At 40.2% G+C, this 16,458-nt stretch overlaps 1 protein-coding gene across 1 annotated transcript; it reads left to right on the forward strand.

Moving 5' to 3' along the window:
• Window positions 1-709: 709 nt before the first annotated feature.
• LOC131471281 (zinc fingers and homeoboxes protein 1-like) lies at window positions 710-13,857 on the forward strand. Its single transcript, XM_058647772.1, has 8 exons — window positions 710-1,385; window positions 2,891-3,211; window positions 3,322-3,788; window positions 4,110-4,313; window positions 5,078-5,293; window positions 6,155-6,319; window positions 6,438-7,670; window positions 8,501-13,857. The coding sequence occupies exons 2-8, from the start codon at window positions 3,004-3,006 to the stop codon at window positions 8,783-8,785; spliced, it is 2,778 nt and encodes a 925-aa protein (XP_058503755.1). The 5' UTR covers window positions 710-1,385; window positions 2,891-3,003; the 3' UTR covers window positions 8,786-13,857.
• The last annotated feature ends 2,601 nt before the right edge of the window (window positions 13,858-16,458 follow it).

Consider the following 16,458-nt stretch of genomic DNA (forward strand, 5'->3'; position numbering starts at 1 on the left):
TTCTGGAAGATCTAACAAAAGATATGGAATTGTTTTATCATTGAGAATAGTAGAATGTTATAATTGATGTAGACAAATAGAATTATCTAACTATTGCTGATTATGCGTATAAGTATGCATGGGGCAAACATTCTGTCAATTATTACCAAAGAAAACTGAAGAAATGTATATGTATTTTAGATTCTTTAACATAAATAGGTGGAACATTCTGTCTGTAATTTACCTTTATGTGGTTCATATCTTTAAGCTTTCTGGATGTGTGTATTTTACGAATGATTTGTGCTATTATTACCAAAAAACATTACTGAAGATACATATTTTCTGTCAAAAATCTATAATTTATTAAGATTAATATAAAACCCAGTGCAATGAGGACAGCATTTTCAAGTCAGTTACAAGAAATGTCCATTCTTGATCATCCCAACAATGTTAACTTTGTGCGAGTACCTTTATCACAGTGCATACTGACAACGTACATTATATTTTTCCATTTCAACACAATACATCTCACCAAACCTCTGATCGCATACTGAAGTGATACAAATCTAACGTGGAAATCTGAATTGCTGACAGGATATGATTTCTGAATCCATCTCAACACATTCAGCGTCATATTCAGCTTAGTAATGTGAACGCAGCCTGTCTGTTGTCCTCATGTAGCTTCTGCTGCTGGGTCATGTAAGGACACGTTGGCAGGACGCCCAGCCTGGAGACTAGTGTGGCTCAGGCATTCTATGTAAACACTACTTTTAGTTTCACTTTTATTTTAAAGCCACTTATTGTTGTAAAACACATCACAATGGCAAACTGCACATGTTTTTGCCGAAGTTTCTCCAAAAAATTGGAGCACCAAGAGTCGCCGAGGAATGACGTCAGGACGCATCACATTGAACGATGACGCCGTTTGATCATTAAAAAAATCTGCCGTTTAAGAATATACGAAAATTAGGTCAAGCTAACTTAAACCAGTCGCCACAATATACAATGAACGTCAGCACCGCGCGCTTGTTGGCGGTGAAACTCGAACAAAGACGCGTCCTGTCGGTGAGAAATAACCTGTTCCGAAGAGGAGTCGACAGATGTCCGGTGATTCCAGCTACTGCAGACCGAAGCTGTAGCCGTTAGACCGGTCCGTCCTCCCTCCCCTCCTCCCTTCTGCCGCGTTCGGGAAACCTGCAGTCCCGAATCACGTTAACGCTACTGTCGGTGGTAGTCCCGTCCGGCCGCGGCGGAGCTGAATGGTTAGCCCGGTGAAGGAAGGAGAGACACCGCCACACACACATACACCAGCAGCAGCACTGAGCAGGAGCCGCTCCGCCCGAGAACCAGGACATTTACTGCTCGCCTCGTCTAGACAGCAACACTATGCACATTTCAGTAGTTCAGTAAGTTTAACCGCCATACGTGATCAATAATAATCACTCGCCCAGCTAACAGTAGCTAGTTGGCTCACACCACAGCGACGCTAGATGCTGTTAATGGTGAATGCATTACATTTAATCATTTAAACAATAATGAATTAGCAACTCCACACCTCCAGATGGTTGTTGTGCATTGTTGAAATGTAAATGATCTCAATATGGCAGCGCAGAACAGTATTGTTATGTATTATTATATTGTTATTATTATCATCGCTAACAGTACAATTTATCTTCTTGTTGTAGCACGTGTCATACAATGAATGAGGTACTTGAACTGTAATTACATGAACCAAAAACACGTGCAGAAACTAATCAGTCATGGTTTCACGAGTCAGTATGTATCTATCTGTAAGGTAGTAATTATTATACAGTAGGTGGAGGTGGGCGATTAGTCAAAATACTGTTTGTATTGTAAGGGGGAAAAATAAAAAGCAATAAAAGCACAATAGGGGTGGACATCGCCAGATAGACCGCAATACGATATTATCACGATATTTAAGTCACAATATGATATTTTCTTAATATTGCATTATATGATTTTGCAAATACTCGGTGGAGATGGAGTAGACTGAAATTTCAATTTATGTTTCATGCTAATCCACAAAGTTAAATGTTTATTTAAAAAATGATATGCTAAATAAAAAGCAATACTTTTCTGTCTCGATATAATGTCGCCACGCAAAATATCAAAATATTCTATACTATTTTTTTCACCGAGGTACATAAACTGTATATCCATATGTTAATGCATTGTGCAAACTCTTTGAGACACACTATTATTTTTTATTATTGTTATGGATGTTTTGCAAAGTATTTCTGTGTTTAACAAGTGTTTGTTTGTTTTCTGTCTGTAAAAAAGTTTAAAACCAGGTTCAAGGTCTTCTTCTGGGGGATTGTAGCGTCTTTAAAATACCATGCTGCCTTTGCACCATCAGCCTACTCTTTTAAGGCGATCAAATAATGGAATAATATCCTTGAATTGTTGTACACTACCCCATGTTTAATCAGTGTGCTATTGTGTGTGTTTTATGTGTCCATGTGTGTGTTTGTGTGTATGCTCTGTATTTTATTGTCTTTTCACCTGCTTGCGAAATACAATAGATATTGTACTCTCTTGCTGATATTAATGTATTTTGTCCACAGTCCCTGATACAGATAAAATGAATACATTAAATTAAGCTAAACTATAGGCTTTCAGAAAACAAAATACTTACAAAATGGAGGGAGCCATATCAAGAAGTATTTTTGACTTGGTCAAACAACAAAATCATGAATAAATTAACTGAAATATGAAAACTAATGGTTCAGAACGAGCTCTTTTAGGTACAGACCACTGATATACACTGATCTACTTCACGTTTAAAAGCAATAAGTTGCTTAACTGTTGTGATTAATCAATGTTTTTAATTCCTTTTGTGACAAATTTTGTGTGTGACATTAATTTTATCCGTTGTGTTTCCCTTCCCCAGAAAAAAAAAGCAGTTGAATGACTCCAGCATGTGAACACAACGACAATGTGAGCATCGTCACTTCTGCTGTAGATCTTTACCCTGAACAGAAGTAAACAGGCTTTGGTTTGACAATGTCAAGCCGCCGGAAATCAACCACACCTTGCATGGTGCTGCCCGCTGATGTAGTGGAGCAGGAAGAGGTGGAGGAGAAAACAGAAAGGACCAAAGAGGAGGAGGTGGAGGAAGAGGAGGGGAAGGTGAAGAAGGGAATACATGAGGGGGCAACTGCAGAGGAGCTAGGCCAGGCTCTAGTGGTTGTTCCCACACCACCAGATACAGGTACCATATAAAATCTATTTACAATTCACTTTACAAGCCTGAATACACAGATGGTAATAACATGGATAATATTTGTCACAATGAATGTTACCTTATTTCTGTTATTATAGATGAGCCCAGTGTCTCTTCTACAGGAGACAGTGAAACACTCGACCCCTCACTGAAGCACAGCACTGCAAAGCCTCCTGATGATCCAAGCAGTGATCAGCCTACCCAGGAGCAACAGTGTGATATGCCCGAGGAAGGAGGAGGAGGAGAACCTGTGTCAGTCACTGCCATTTCTCTCAGCAAGACACCCATCATGAGGATGAAGACCAAATCTGAACCCAAGAGGATTGCTGTGTCCCTGAAAGCGGCAGACGAAGCAGTGGATGGTTCAGGAGGAGGTGGTGAAGGAGAGGTGGGAGGAGAGCAGGAGCCCATCGAAGCTCCCCTTGGGCCGATGACGCCCATGGAGATGCTGCTACATGATTCCATGAAGCTTGGAGGAGGTGGATTGCTAGTCAGTACGCAGTCAGAGCAGCAGAGGAAATCTTCCTTTTTAAATCCGACAGTTCTGCCGACTGGCCTGGCCCAGGTAGAGTTTTGATTGTACAAGATTAACTGAGTAAATGGATTTTAGCAGTATGGGTTTAGAAACTGCAGAGGCCTCTATCACTGTTTCCCTGAATGTATATTTTCAGAATCAACAGCAGCTAAATGTAAAAGCTTTTGGTAAGTGTTGAATTATTAGCTACAGAACATCAGCTCTGCCGCTGGTACATAGAGGCTGTCTTCTTTATAGGTATTTTGGCAGGACATCAGCTCGCCAAACAAGCCATGAGCAGTGTTTTATTTTTGCCACTATACACTATGACATGTCTGGATATTTCTCCATCTCCCTTTGTCTCTTCTCCAGGTGCTCTCAGCCTTTCAGGCCCAGCATAGTACAGCAGCAGCTCAGCCTCAGCTACTGATTCCCCTCAGCAGCATCCCATCTTACAGTGCAACTATGGACACCAACCCTCTGCTGGGCACCACATACAAAAAGTTTCCTTACCCCTCGATGGCTGAGATCAATGGCCTAGCAGCACAGACACAGTTCACAGAGGAGCAGATCAAGGTAGATGAACGTGTTGGATGAGACTTTGACAGAAAAGCTTATCTGACATCACCACCTTTAATACAAAGGACCTGATAAATAAATACCAATTTTCTCCCCAACTTACACAAACCTTGATTTGGCTGAAAGCTGCTGCTGACATAAAGCTGGAACAATAATGTTCAATACCCATAAGAATCTAAACTCCTGTTGAAGCCTTGAGACTGGTAATTTGACCAAAACCATGTTGCCCTGAAACAGGCTGTGTGAAAGGGGATTTTGTTAGGAGACATCTTTCTATTAATTGATGGTGAAACATCTGTTTGTCTGTGCATCTGTTTTATAACGGTGGCCATTCAAACACCGAAAATGCAAAAACCACAAGGTTCAAGGTTGCTTTATTGTCACTTATATGTCTGCACATGAAGATGAAATTTGTCCTTGGGACAGCATACATAACAGCATACAGTAACTAATAATAATAATGTTAGTATTTATAACAGACACAAAAATACAGCACATATTGAATGGGCACTGCATCTGTCTACAAATGCCAACGGGGTCTGGCTGTCTGTGTATTAATTACAGAACTGCTTGTCAAGTTTAAACGTGACTTAGTAAGGGCACCAGTGTGTGCAGTGCCAACTTTGATGTTGTTTGGATATGAAATGTAAGAGAACGGGCACGTGTCGGGTATCTCTAGCGTTTCTTTTAATCTGAAACAGAGTAAAACTGTCCTTTTTGCTTACTTTGCAAATGTTTAAATGTACCTGATCTCCATGCAGGTGTGGTTCTCAGCTCAGCGGCTGAAGCACGGTGTCAGCTGGACGCCTGAGGAGGTGGAAGAGGCCAGAAGGAAGCAGTTTAACGGCACAGTGCACACAGTGCCTCAGACCATCACTGTCATACCTGCTCACCAGCTCTCAGCTGCTGCCAATGGCCTGCAGTCCATTCTCCAGACCTGCCAGATAGTGGGCCAGCCTGGCCTGGTGTTCACACAGGTAGGTAAGGAAAGAGAACATGTCATGTTTACCTCGACTCAGCTTGACCTGCCTTACCTTAAACGTAGGCTACATCCATGTTACTACATCTTAAAATAGAAAGGAGCACTTCAGCTCTGTATGGAAGTTATCCATACAGACACGTTTAAAACGTATAACAATTACCAGATACACTGGGCATGCACATGCTGGTGAAAACAGGAAGTTGACTCTCTCATCTTCAGTGTGCTTAGTTTCAGAAAGTACTGAGCTGAGTTGTGGCACATGAGAACCAATCGAGAAGTGAGTACGGGCAACTGCGTCATTGATTTGTCTCTGCCTGTTCAGACTTAGACACAGCCACGGATTTTTCAACTAAATCGGAGCCAGCAGCATTTTTAAAATTCTCAATTTTGGGGGCTCTTATGTACCCTTTGTTACTGTAATAGTGGTAACTATCTCAATGATGAAAACAGTGCCTTAGGTAGTTTTCTCTATGCTGATATGTTCCCTTTTGTGTTTTTTGATGATGATGATCATGACACAGCAGCCACATATTTTGGGTTCTGCTGAGAAGAACCACTCATAGAGTTAAGAAATGTGTCAGATAATGTTTTGCACACACACACAAGACTGGTATCATGCCACAACACATTGAATATGTATTGAACTGCAGCAGCTTGTTGACTAAGGACTAATGAAATTTACTCATTTGCTGTGTGGAGATAGACATCGTTTTGACTGAGCTGGCTGACCTGATTTGTAGTGGTTTGGACAGGAAATGTAAAAAAGCAGTTGAACGTTCAAATAATAACTTTAGATAACAAATACTGCATACTCTGGCTTAATTTATCATCCTCATATGTGTCATTTCCTTTGTAGGTTGGTCCAGGAGGGAACCTTCCAGTGACCAGTCCAATCACACTGACAGTGGCAGGACTCCCCAGCCAGTCCCAGAGCTCCAGCAGGGGTTCCTGCCAGCCAACCCCAACAAACAGTGAGCTGAAACGGGCTACCACTGTCCAGCCTCCATCTCTTTCTCCACAGGTGGAGGCAAACTTAAAGTTGGCTTTCAGACAAATACTTGTTAATGTCTGTGTTCTCTGTGGCGTCAGTGATTAAGTAACACATGTTTTAGATAATTTTCTCCTTCTCCCTCTCAAAGGAGAACTCTGCCCTCAGCGCTGACACATTTAGTATGAGGCCTAAGAAGTCCAAAGAGCAGCTGGCAGAGCTGAAAGCCAGCTACCTGAAAAACCACTTTGTCACAGATGCCGAAATCGCTCGGCTGATGAAGATCACTAACCTGACAAAGGGAGAGATCAAGAAATGGTTCAGCGACACTCGGTACAACCAGCGCAACTCTAAGAACAGCCATGTCATCATATTCCATGATGGAGGGGGTCGAGGAGGTGGCAGCTGTAGTAGCAGTGCTAGTGCCACCATTGTTATTGACTCAAGCGATGATAACCCCACTTCTCCCCATCCTCCCTGCATTTCCCCCGTGAAGGAAAAGGAGACACGGCCCAAAACATGGAATCCTTTCCCAGACTTCACTCTGCAGAAGTTTAAGGAGAAGACACCGGAGCAGCTGGTGGTGCTGGAGGAGAGTTTTGAGAAAAGCAGCAATCCATCAGATGAAGAAGTGAGCCGCCTGAGGACAGAGACTAAATTGACAAGGAGGGAGATAGATGCCTGGTTCATTGAGAGAAGAAAAATACCATCTGTCAATACTTCCTCCCCGGATTCCTTAGAGGGAGGGAAGTTGGAGACAGATGGAGCAAAAGCAGGAGACAGACAAGGAACAGGAGGAGCAACCTCATCTTCAACCTTAGCCAGCTTGTCTCGTAGAGGTAGTCAAACTCCACCTGGGGGTCGCAGTAAGCAGCTGCCCTCCACAAGCAGCAGCAAGAAAGACATAAAAGATAAAACTAAAAAGTCTCCAGAGCAGCTCCACATTCTGAAAAGTGCCTTTGTGCGTACCCAGTGGCCCTCGCCAGAGGAGTATGACCAGCTGGCAGAAGAGAGCAGCCTTCCTCGGTCTTACATCGTCAGCTGGTTCGGGGACTCTCGGTACTCCTGGAAGAACGGAAACCTGAAATGGTTCTTTCAGTATCAAAGTGGAAACGTAGAAGGGGCCAACATTGGGGGAGGCACTAAAATGGGAAGCAGCAGTGGCCGTAAAAGACGTGGCCGTAACCGCGGTTGGGGCCGTTCCCGAACCAGGAAGCAGCCCAGAAGGTCTGCCACCTCCAGTGCAGATACTGACGGACCTGTCCCTGCAAAGAAATTCAAGACTGGGAGGGAGATCCTGAAGGAGTATTTCCTGAAGCACAGCTTTCTCAATGAGCAAGACCTGGATGAGCTTGTCACTAAGACCAACATGAGCTATGAACAGGTAAAGAAAATATATGATGATGAGATTATCTTCTGACCTGTCAGCCAGTGCAGATCCTCCCAAGAGCTTCTAAAAAATACCTCGATAATGAGATTCATGGGGAGCTGTTGGCAGAAAATCTAATTTAATTAACTATCTTTTCACATTTCAGTGCATCATCACCTTTCATAATCTTGCAAAGAACCACACTGGGTCTTTCTTTCACATTCTTTTACTGCCACATTTCTACATCTACAACTAAAAACTGGCTACAGGGAGGGTTGAGGGTGTTTTTATAAAACTTGAAGGCCTCTATAATTTTTCCTACATGTGTGGAAATGGATGTGTGAAGGGAGGGCTATTCATTTGTTTTCAATCAGCAAACTCACCACTAGATGTCAGTAAATCCTACATGCTCAGGCAGCACCCAACAGAGTATAATATGGTAATAATGTGTAACAGGGAAGTGACAATATGGTAATACCATCTTATGTCTATAATTATCAATTTATAAATAATGATTCACAAACACTAACCCTAACCCTCTAGTTATTATAATAATTCTCATTACCAAGCTATTGCCTGGATATTACTTTGTAAATAACATGTTTTTACTGTAATTTTAACCAAGCTGCGAATTGCATTGTTACATCTTTATTACCATACTATTGCCATGCTATTACTCACTGTATTGTAAAAGTTTAAAATAATTTTACATTTTAATTAAATTAAACAAACACACCAGTAATACCTGACTGTAAATGTGTCCTTGTGTCATTAAATGCTGCTAAAATACCAGACATAGCGACATTTCCGCCGTCATCATGCCATGTTTCTCTGTCCTTGAAAAGGTGCGGGAGTGGTTTGCTGAAGTCCAGCGGCGCTCGGACATGGGGTTAGATCCCTTCAACGAAGCGGCAGCAGGGAGGACGAACATGGATGAAAGAGGGGAGGAGGAGGCGGGGGAGGCGCGGGGAGAGGGATCATCAGCCACAGATGACCAGGTCGGCACTGGGAACGGAGACGAGGACGACGATGAGGAAGACGAGGAGGACGACGCAGATGACACGGATGACAGTGAGGTTTGGGAACCGTCACGTAGTGTCAGGAAATCCTTGTCAGTTTCTGAAGACTAATGATTGGGGAAATCATGGCGACACATTAGAGAATGTATAAAAGAAATACTGGGAGCATCAGTGCTGGAAGACACTTAGCTGAACCAAGTCTTTTTGCCACCGATTTTCTTGGGTACAAATTTACAGCATTAATATAAACTGTTTTTTTCAAACTCTTTTTGAAACATGTCTACATACGACTAACAGATGGACTATAACTTTAGCTCCCTCTGTCAGTATGTGTCTTATTAACTATAGGTGTTAGTGTAGTCATAATAATTGTGGCAAAAGAGTTTTGTTGAAGCTTAAAAAACTGTTACATGATATGTTGTCAAACTTATACCATCAAGTGCAATGTTCAATCTGAGTTTAAGTTATAACTGGAAATTGAATAGTTGCCCAGAACGATGTTAATCCAGGCACATCCAGACACTCTTCTGTAGAAGAAAATGACAAATACTGGCTTTTGTACATTCAAGATTTGGGAGGAACTGACAGTTTCCAATGTCCAGCATGCTCCTTGTTAAATTTCCACTCTGTCATTGCTTAAATTAACCAGAAGTGGATATTTATTTACACATTTATGCTTGAGGAGGAGGAGTTTGCCAGGCCTACATTCAAACTTAAATCCTTAGCATTATAAATGTTTCGATCATGGTTCCAAATTAACTGCACACGTAAGAAAATACGTAAATGTTGTGTGTGTACAGAGGTGCTTGGAAACATGTAACTAAAGATGTCACTGCTGAGCAATCTCTCTAATAAATCTAGCATACATCTATTAGAGGTACTGGTTGATTTGACATGTGACAGTATCTTTTTTTATAGCACCTTAGCAAATTAGGTATCTTTTCCCTCTCCGAGCTAAAGGCTCAAATGCCGGGGGAAAGTAGCCGAATGAATGCCAATGCCTTGATTATTTTAAATAATGCAGGATGTCTGCTCAAGTCTTCCCTTTATAGTGGCTCGTTGTTCATTAATATTCGCACTAAAGATTTTTAACGGAGCACCTACAGATCTGATGGAAAATTCCTCAGTACCTGTTTATTATGCACTGCTTTTAATGTTTTGAAACAACTTTTTCATCTTTTGATAGAAGTCATTCTGTGCTGTTACAAGCCTTTTTAAAGGAGGTTGTGTGGACTCAGATAGTGTGAGGCTTTTGTGCCAAAGCTGCAGTTGGCAACAGAGGACAGCACAGTCTTTGAACTCAATGACGGCCACTGTGAGGCAAACATCTGGGTCCAGTACAATAAAACCAAACCAAATTATGTCACTGCAGCATTGGACAGGACTGAACGGAGGGACGGAATTTGTAAGATGGGGATGCATGTGAACACAGGCAGTGTGAATTTTAAATATGTCAGTCCATATGTTTCCCCTTGATAAGACTGTGATCACCACCAAATCACCAATACTTTGCCTTTAGGTTTGGGTTCATGCCTAAAACATGGCCTGTGAATCATTATCGGTAGCGACCCATACTTTAAGAAGCACTGTTTGCTCGTATTTTAACCAATAATTTGACTCCAATCTGCACTGAAGAGTAAAACGTGAAGCACCTAAACTAGAAAAATGCACTTTGTCCACTTGTATTTATAGCGGATTAAATCCTGATTAGGCACCTTAATCTCTTATTACACCATGAAATGGCTCTGAGAGACCAAATCTGTTTTGTATTACAAAGAACTGAACCAGTATTTTGCCTTTTTAACCTTAGTGTATTTTCAAGAGGAGGAATATAATCAAATCATCCACTTTTTTAATGATATGTTGTTTCATATTTGGACGTTTATGCGGCTCAAAAAAACTAGTTGAACAATCATCTACCACTTTCTTTCGCTAAATTGCACAATTTGAGCCAATTTTTAATCATCTCTCCTTTTGAAAATGCACGCGTTGTATTTGTTGGTATGTTTATAATATTGCTTTTAATAGTGGGAATTGTGTCCCATTTTGTCCCTTTCTGCTTTCACATGCCCCTGTCTGACTAAACCACTTTCATCCAGGCCCCTTTTGTAAAATGGAGAACTAGATTTCATGTGCACTTCCCAAGACCTGTATGTGTCCTGTTGAGACTGGGCTATAGGGACATCTTCAAAAAGACTGAAAACATTCAGAAAACAACGAAAAAAAAAAAAGAAGGTATTCTTGGAAAATTCATTGTCTCTTTTGGAGGGAATTATGACGATGCCTGAAGAAACAGCACAGCATTCCCTCTGTGGTGGGAAGTCGACCAAATAACACTCCTCTCTTCAGCTGTTTTCTTCATGCTTTCCTGCATTGAGAAGACAAGACAGGACAATAGACTGAAAACTGTCTCAACTGCAGTTCTTCACCCACTGGAGTGAGGCTGTGATGATGCTTTGCAGATAAACCTATGTGCCTACATGGCTCGTATACATTTTTTTTTTTCTTTAAACAGAATTTCACCAACTCTGCAAACTAAATAATTTGTGATTGCCATGGAAATCGGAAACTGTTTAAGTGTTTCTCAAGAAAGCCGTGTTCAAACTAAGGTGTGATGCATGACCGAGCTCTGCTTTCTGCTGACGCTATAAAGATGCCTACATACTCTGAAGTTGACATTGGAAGCTTCTGTTGTTAGTCCTTAAATAACCTTGTTGTGATGAATTTTATTGTATTTTCTTACCAGGAACTTGTCACACACTCCGTGTCAGAACCTTTGGCTACGCAAAGTGCATTTTAACGAGTCTCTTTGACATTAGTGGAGTTTAGCTTTATATCTGTAGCAACTAAGAGAGACATTGGAAACTACTTAATTGTAATGTGACAAATGCCTGGCCATGAGAAATAATAGATTCTAAAAGTCAAGGTATACTTTTTGTCTAATACTGCATGCAATAACAAGACGAACAACTGCTCAGTTTGTACATATAGTATTTTGAGTTGGTATACGTGGCACAGTAGAAGCCTAATCTAGAATTACAGTCCAGTTACATTGACCTTTTTTATTTACTCATTGACTCTTGAACAGTTTACTCATTTTTTGTGCAGCCTCTTGGTGCCCATTTCTTCAAATTTGTGCTCCTCTTGTGTTCACATGCTACAAAAATAAAGTGCTCATAATTGGCTTCTTGTAGTTCTCAGGTTAGGCTTATTCCTGTATCCAGGTATTCAGCCCACAATCTTTTACAGTGTGCTCTTCCTTTACTGTTGTCTGTTCTGAAATGTTTATGACTGCAACTGTTCAGACATCAGTGGATTGCTTGTTAACAATAGAACAATAGTAATTCATACAGTATAATACAATAGAGTAGTGTTCTTTGAGGAAACAAAATGTGTTTCAGAGTTCAGCCAGTGTTGCCTGAGTGGCTTTTTTTGATACTTTAGTTGCTATGAATATAGAATCAGAACCCAGTTGAAAAGACATGCACTTTTATTTAAATGCACTGTTAAATATGTGTTTATAAATATAGTGAAGAACACTTTAAGTTGCTACATTGGCTCTGTTATCATTCGGCCTGTGAAGGATTCAAGATTCAAGAGATTGAAGAGAGATTTTAAAAGTCCAGCCTGTCGTCTTATTGGAAATTTAGGACCCAGTAATTTTGGAACTTTGGGTCAAATATCTCTGTCTCTATTGCCCAGTTTTTGACTATTTGGTTCAAGTACTTTTTCTGTCAAGTTACCATAAAAGTTTGGAGCGAGCGCCCATTTAACAATTCAATGTTCCCTATATGACAATACCATAAGAATTTCCATCTTGACAGTTTATAATTTCCTGATATGAGGTGGATTATGAGAGAGTTCTGTCATTTGCAGAGCCACTTTGGTCGTTTCTCTTTGGCATGTTTAGCTGTCTCTTCTCTGAGTTGTGATTCTATATCCGTCATTCATCATATATCCAAGTTACCCTTGTGCAAGCTAATATTGTGATCAGAGTAGTTTATCTGCTGTCCTATTATACTCCTATGTCACATCTGTATCCTTCGCTGTACTCGTGCTTAGCCTTCACTCGTTTGCTGTATTTAGACAAGTAGTTGGTTGAATGTTTCTTATGCAATCAGAGATTCAAATGTGTTCACTATATAGCAGCTAGCTTTTTTGGTAAAATAAAAAAAAAAATTGTAATACACTGTACTTATAAAACAAGGTTTTTATTTCATTGATAGTGGACGTTCCACCGTCTTGCTTTTACTGATCTGATTTTTAATCTGCTGACAGTTTTTAACCTAAGTTGTTGCTTCTCATGGACATGATTTGCTTTTAACTGTTCTAGACTGTTTTTGTATTTTTAATTCTTGCTTCAATACAGCTTACATTTCCAGACGTGTTTTGTGAGTAATGGCAGTGATCTCTCAGCTCCTGTAATAATAAATAACACTTGTTTTTGTGGACACAGATACTGTAGGTAGAGTACAATGATCTTATTATATACTCTGCCTTAATAAAGGGTGTGTGTGTATTAATTTAAAACAACTTGTTTACTGTGCCATTTAAAAAAAAAAAAGAAATTATGTCATCGCTGATTTTAACTGATATTTAGTGCATTAGAAAACATGCTGTGATTTCAGTCCTGTAAAAATCCACCATGACTTGGTACACTTTACACAGTACACTTGATTAAGTAGGGAATCTGTGAATAACACTAACTTTAATGTGGTTGGACGTTTTGCAGGGGAGATGCAAGGAGAGGTTTTTCTTTTTTTCTACAACTTTCATGATAAAACTTGTCAACAAAACAGTTCGACATGGTCTTCATCGGTGTCTTTGAAAGTGACATTTTCATCTTAAGTATTTATACACTCTGCCTGTACATCTGAAATGTGTTCCAAACTGAGAGTATCTGTCATTTACTTTGATCAGACCACAGTTATGTATGTGCGATGGCCTCCGCTGGCTTCCTCTAAAGAGCTACAACAAATTGATTGCAGCCCCTGCAGTCATCAACTTGAAGCAATCAGCTGTGAGGAAAACAACCTGTGCAATGTTCATTTTAAATCCTGGCTGTTACTGGGGCTCTGGCTTGTTTTTTTTCTTTTTCTCGTTTGATTTAAAAAAAGGAAAAAAAAAGGTTTATATTTTATACTTATTTGAGGAATAAAGTCCAATAAATTTTGATCAAAAGATGTGATCAGTTATTTTGCTGGTTTTGTTTTCAGTTACAGTGCATTCACACTGTTTCACAGTCCATGTAACAATATGTATTTGTTAAATGTACTGTATGTGGCACATAACTCAAACACAAAGAGATGTGTCGTGGTGGAAATTGTTGTCAGCATCAAAAAACGAAAACACAAAACCAAATAACTGCCCAAGTTAGTTTTTTGCAAATTTATTTTTTCGTTTTTTGTTTCTCATTTATGAATATGACGGCGGACAGACCGGAAGCGGAAGTAGCATGTAACGACCTCAAAATAAAAGTAGCGTGCTAACTTATCATCATGCATAATAAAGTAAAAAAAAACAAAAAAAAAACTTATTATCATACACTATTATAGGCTACCGTTCTCTTTCTACAGCCATGTATGGTTCACATTTATTTTAGTTAGTGAAACTATAACAGCTGGTTGTTTTGGGAGAACGTGATACATAATTATTATTATTTTAGCTGAGTGTGTGAAGCACATTGTGGAAAACGTTTACCCGAATTACATTCCCTGCCTAAATAAAGAGTATCTATAAAGTCCCCAACAGAGGTCCCCATCACGCACAGTCGAGACAGACACGGCTTCAAATCACAGTAATAGTGTTAATAATCATTGAAAATGAGAACTTGTGAAGTTATGACTTCACTGCTGATGTTTAGCCACAGGGTGGCGCAGTTATTACATGAAGAGTAGACCTGAGCTGCTTATTTCAGCCAAGAGGAGCAGGTTGTTTTAATGGGGAGCAGCGAAACGCAGTGGATTTAAGTTGAGACTTTATTTGGAGTGAAAACACAGCTGAGAGCAGCCCAGTGTGTGTGTGTGTGTGTGTGTGACAGTCCAGCAGGTGGCAGCATTTCCTACAGGTGGTGTTTTTTTTTCTCTGTTTTAGCAAAAATGTTTTGAAATAACACCAATTTCAGCTGCCATTTGATTTGTCCAGCGAGGACATGAACGTTGATTAATTACAGGTGTCGCAGCTCCTGCACAAAGACACACTGATTTAAAAGCCTTTGTGTACTTTCCATGACTTGGTACATTCCTCCTCCTCCTCCTTCCTATTTGGAATGTTCCACTTCCTTTGTCGGAGGCGGAGAAACGGGAGGACGAGGAGCAGCAACAAACGTGGTAACTGTTGCTTAAAAATGACCCACACATTTCTTAGATTCTCTATTGACGCTCTGTTCACACCTGCTGTTCACATGCGACCACAGGTGTTCCGATTACACCTGCTAATGCTAACGTGACGTCACTGCTCCACAGCAAACACACGATCAAATATGACCTTTCCTACTATAGTTTGTCATCAAAAACGTTCAAATATAAATTCTCCACATGTCCTCAAAGAACTGTCCACAACGTCAGAGAATGTCCTCAACAAAAAATGTCAATAGACCATTAACACTGTTCAGAATGACTATCTTGTCTGGCCAGTAGCAAGTTAGCTGCTGCTAATGTGACGTCACTGCTCCACAGCAAACGTGTGTGTTTTCAACGCATCTGTTGTCAAAAAACTGACTTAGTGTCAAATATATAATTATATAGTATGACGTCAACAACTGCCTTCGTACTGTCAAAAGGTGTCCCAGTACAGTATGTCGTAAAACCCCCCCGTATATTATTGAGTAAACTATCCAATTATAAACTGTCAAAAATGTCACTATGCCATTAAAACGGTTAAGAATGATTATCTAGTCTGGCCAGTAGGGGGCAGGTTAAGTATAAAAAAAACTGTTGAGGAGCAGTGGGTTAGTAGAATTTCAAAATAAAAGTGTCCATGTTGATATGGACCAATATATAGTTGACAATAAAAAGGTTTTCATGTATTTTCCTCACATTTCTTCACTCATTTACTGCAGTGACCTCATTTGAACACTTTAAAGTGGACACTGCTTTTTCTCATCATGTCCTCTGACCGAACATCTGCAAACAACTGCAGTTAAAGGCACAGTTCATATGTTTTCAAGCATGGTTGAATGAGGTCATTGTCATCAGAATTTAGGGCAATAAGAAAAAAGAAAAAAAACAAGCCGTGACTTTACAGTGAAGAGTAAAAAGAGGCTTTTGCCAGCGCTGTCAGTAAATCATCATCAGAATCCTCTGTTAAATATTGAGAGTTTACAAATGTTTACAGGATTTTTAAAGTCTTTGTAACTGATCTACAGCTTTGTTTGGACCAGGAGCCAGGAGCCAGGAGCCAGGACCAGGAGGAGCTGGAGGAGGCCGAGGAGCAGCGAGGACAGGTGTGTTGTAACTGCTGCTTAAAGATGATCCGCATATTTCTTAGATGTTCTGTTGACGCTCTGTTCACACCTGCTGTTAACATCCGACCTGAGGGATCCAATCACAGGTGTTCAGATTACACCTGCTAATGCTAACGCTAATGTGACGTCACTGCTCCACATGTAAACACACACACCTTTCATTTAATTTCTCTTCACATACAAATGATGTTGTTTTCTGATTGTTACAGAAAGACAAATAATCCAGGAAATGTTAATGTTATTATTTTCTCCATTAATCGAGTATTTGTAGAAAATGTTTGAAAAATGTTGATCAGTGTTTCTCAAACCCGGAAATGAT

Source organism: Solea solea, chromosome 13 (assembly GCF_958295425.1).
Source record: "Solea solea chromosome 13, fSolSol10.1, whole genome shotgun sequence".
Classification (NCBI taxonomy): domain Eukaryota; kingdom Metazoa; phylum Chordata; class Actinopteri; order Pleuronectiformes; family Soleidae; genus Solea; species Solea solea.